General features: G+C 36.6%; 1 protein-coding gene across 1 annotated transcript; it reads left to right on the forward strand.

Moving 5' to 3' along the window:
* Nucleotides 1–212: 212 nt before the first annotated feature.
* On the forward strand, nucleotides 213–3,161 carry LOC105042789 (uncharacterized). The gene is made up of 4 exons (XM_010920109.2): nucleotides 213–586; nucleotides 1,063–1,250; nucleotides 2,227–2,327; nucleotides 2,539–3,161. The coding sequence occupies exons 2-4, from the start codon at nucleotides 1,153–1,155 to the stop codon at nucleotides 3,021–3,023; spliced, it is 684 nt and encodes a 227-aa protein (XP_010918411.1). The 5' UTR covers nucleotides 213–586; nucleotides 1,063–1,152; the 3' UTR covers nucleotides 3,024–3,161.
* The last annotated feature ends 672 nt before the right edge of the window (nucleotides 3,162–3,833 follow it).

A 3,833-nucleotide genomic window follows, 5' to 3' on the forward strand; every position in this document is an offset into this window, starting at 1 on the left:
CTAAATAAAAGTTCCTTTTCATTCTCCAGAGCAACATGCACCGCTACACATTCCTCGTTAATTTTGAAAGAACCCTTATCTTCTATTAGTTTCCAGTTCATAAAGATGGTGCCAAATTCCAAGCTTTTGCCAAAAAGTTTCATGCTATCGGCAACCTAATAAAATTTTCCTGCATCGCAGGAATACGAGATAATAACCTTGGCTTGCAGGAGCCAGTTATGATTTCCGATTGCATTGAAGTACCCAGCAATGATGCTAGAAAAAGAAAAAAAAATCTGAATCTAAAACATGGATTCTCAAGCAAATACTTCTCGTATGATTTCACGTGCATGGCACGTGCGAGAAAATCTGGAAATGGGATAACGGCGTTACTGGACCTCGGTGACACGGCCAGGCCGTTCCAACTTCCCGCCACCGGGTGCCTTCGAGAAAAAGAGATAAAGGGATAACGGCGTCATATCTGCTCGACGGTCCTCTCAGCGGTTCTCGTATCCTTAACACATTCTTCAAATCCCCTCAACGGTTGCCATTACCTTCTCCCTTCGCCCTCTCTTGCAGCCCATAATCTGTTCCAGTATTAGTCTCGGTATGTCCCGATCTTTTTTCTTTTGTCCAGTTAAACACTTCTTAATCCTTTTATATTCTATATCAATGTCTTTCCAAATTGAATCGAGTCTATGCAACTATGGACGCCCGCAGTTTAAATTTTAGTGACTATTTGCTCCATGGCCTCATATATGATACCACCGTTTGTATTCCCTAGATTTTGTATAACAAAAGATTATAACACCAAAACAGTGTATGTAAAAAGAGGATTGCTTCCAGAGTTGATTCTTGCTTTCAACAAGGTGGAATGTCACCGTTGAGGACCATATGTTGATTGGATTTATTATACTTTTACATCATCATCAGCTTTATGTCGAATCTAGTGGAAGATTGGATAATTTGTCGTCTAAGATCTTTCTCTTTCTTTGTTTCTTTTACGTGCATAATATATTTTGGTAGTATTGCTGCAATAAGGAGGTTGTCTTACGAATTTGCATTCTCTGTCAACCTGTGCAGGATGGAGAGGACACCAGAATAAATCTGTTGCTAAGAAAGGTTGCATGATCAGAAGAAGTGCAAGAAGAGAATGCATGATTGCTTCTTGTGATGGGGTCTGTAATCAGCAAAGCTGCGAATGGCATTGGTTCTGCCCTGGGAAATGCATTTGTAGCTCCCGTTAGGACAGTGTTTGGCGCATCATGCGAGTAAGTATTCATATCTTTGTGGATTGAACAGGGCCACAGTTTGCTGATTCTTGATGTCTTAGTATAGCTGAATTTTTTATCTAGTCTAAAATGTATTGCTTCTTCTTTGCTGGTGTTACCAGGTTATCTGTTAAATTAAATCTAGCAATGAGTAGGTGGCAGTGTGCAGCGTTTATGGTTGGCTCTGTGTTTTTAAACCATTGGAGGCGTGCTAAATAGAATAAATTCTTAACATATTTCAAAAGCAGACTGCTGCTAGTATTGATGGGTTCCTAAATAATCTTCAAGATTCATATTTGATGGCATGACTAAAGTCATTGTCAACTCCAACTTTACAATAGAAAACCATGTACGTGGGTAAAAAATTGAACATTGTTTACACTTGGAAGCTTTTAATAAGTATTGAAAAATTCTTTCTTTCATTCGTTCTTGATCATATAATCTGTTTGCTGTACTATCTTTCACCAGATTCATTGGTAAACTTGCTGAATGCAGAAACATTGCATTTGTGCCATCTCTGTGTGCTTATGCTTGGTTGCTATGATTTTATTTTATTTTGATTGAAGAAAAAGAAGTGTTATCTTTCCTACCTGTTCAAACTGTGTGTAGTTATTTTAGCCATCTGGTTGTTTTGACTTGCATAAACAAGTTCTCTAGTCATGCATATTTTGTGCTAAGTTATGAGATTTTTCCTTTTTTTTCTCCATACCTGTTGCCAACTTCTATAGAATTATCTCTTTCCTGATATTTCAGTTTAACAATTCTCTACTGACTTTTATGCTGTTCCCCTCTGACATTGTGATCCAAAATAGATTACTTCTGATGTCTCTATGATTTGTAGTTTCCGATTATCATGTTGGACCTCAATATAGTACTGTCTCTCGTGGAGATCTCTATTCTGCATTATTGAAGCTCAAGATTCACTGTTTAGTGATATGTAGACAATGACATTGTTGATCTGTTTGACTCTCTGCAGGGGTATTTGTTCAGGAACATGGGATATAGTCTGCTTTATTGAGCACCTATGTATATCCAGTCTGGTGAAACTGTTCATGGTCTCGGTCCTCACATATATAAGTAAGATTCCTGACTAGCATAAATAGCATTTGTGCCTGCAAATCTTCAAAGACAATCATCATAATTCTTTTTAAAAACTTTAATTACATAGTGTTTGTGATCAGGTTTAGGTAAGACAAACTATTAGTATCTTCATTCTTAGGCAGAAAAATTATTGCTATTACCTCTTATTTAGTCAATGCCTACGACTGATGTTATACTCTCTGTTCAGTTCTGCTCTTCATATACCTCCTATTTCAAGTGGGAATCATCCAGTGCATAGGGAGAAGCCTCTGTAAGATGACATGGGCAGCATGTGAGACCTACTGGACTGCACTGGAAGAAATTACTTGTTTCTTGTGGCACAAGCTGAAAAACACCAAGCGTGTGTATCGCCGCCGATTTGAAGACATGGAAGAAGGATACAGTTCTAGCAGTGATGATGACTCCTTTGTTGAGAACTATGGGAGGATAAAGTTTACAAGGAAGCAAAGGTCAGTTAGGGAGAGAAGAAAAGATCATCTTCGAAGATCATTGTATCCTATAAGGCAGAGTTCAAAATTAAGAAGGTATCGGAGTGGTAGTCACCATCATGTGAAGTTGAAAACAAGAGAGGTCTCTGTACATGTCAAGGGTTCTGGAAGAATTGGAAACTCAAGGCAGCTTCATCTGACAAACATGTCTCACTACAATGGAAAGAAGCTCTTTAAGAGGTGAAGAACTAGGTGAAGAATAATTGTGCTTCATGTAATAAAAGTATACATTCTTATTATAAACCATTGCTAGCATGCTGTGAGTTGTCATTGTAAATGTACCATAAACAATTGATTCTGCAATTCAGGACTGAATTCAGGAAGTCAGAACTAAGACATTACATGACATGTTTATCCAAACAGGACTGCTATTACATGTTTCTGTGTAAATGCATTGCCTCTTGCTCTAGCAGTTAGGTAAAGGGAGTAGACTACTATATACAGGAGACCATTTTCTATATATTATTTTATATTTAAACATATTTCTGGTCGAGTCACCTATTTTTTTCCTTTCTTCAGGATATAAACAAGCTCAACTTATTATGAGTTTCATTTTCATTTTATCAGTGTCAGCTTCTTCCAAAGGACATTGTATGTTCCTTCTTCATTTGATCAGTATTGTTACTTACCCTCTTTGAAGGGCACATATTTAGAATTGTTTTGTTTATTGAGCTCAAAACCTTGAATGGATCTATACCTGTATATTTAGTTGGTGGATGGCATAGGTTTGTTCAAGATATTTTTATAAGTCATACAATTTTCAAATTTTGATAGAGTTTGTCGTTAATTTTTAAGTAAGTAATAATTCATCATATTAGCACTTTTCTTTTTGCTACCCAAAGGTTAGTTTTTTGAAAAAGATATGTTGCTCTTACAATTGAAGAAATGGAAACTGAAAAAAGAAAGATCTTAATAATAGAATGGTTCCTATAATTATGCCATCCATGATTCCCTTATTATATTAATAATAGAATGGTTCCTATACTTATGTCTA

Source organism: Elaeis guineensis, chromosome 4 (genome assembly GCF_000442705.2).
Source record: "Elaeis guineensis isolate ETL-2024a chromosome 4, EG11, whole genome shotgun sequence".
Taxonomy (NCBI): Eukaryota; Viridiplantae; Streptophyta; class Magnoliopsida; order Arecales; family Arecaceae; genus Elaeis; species Elaeis guineensis.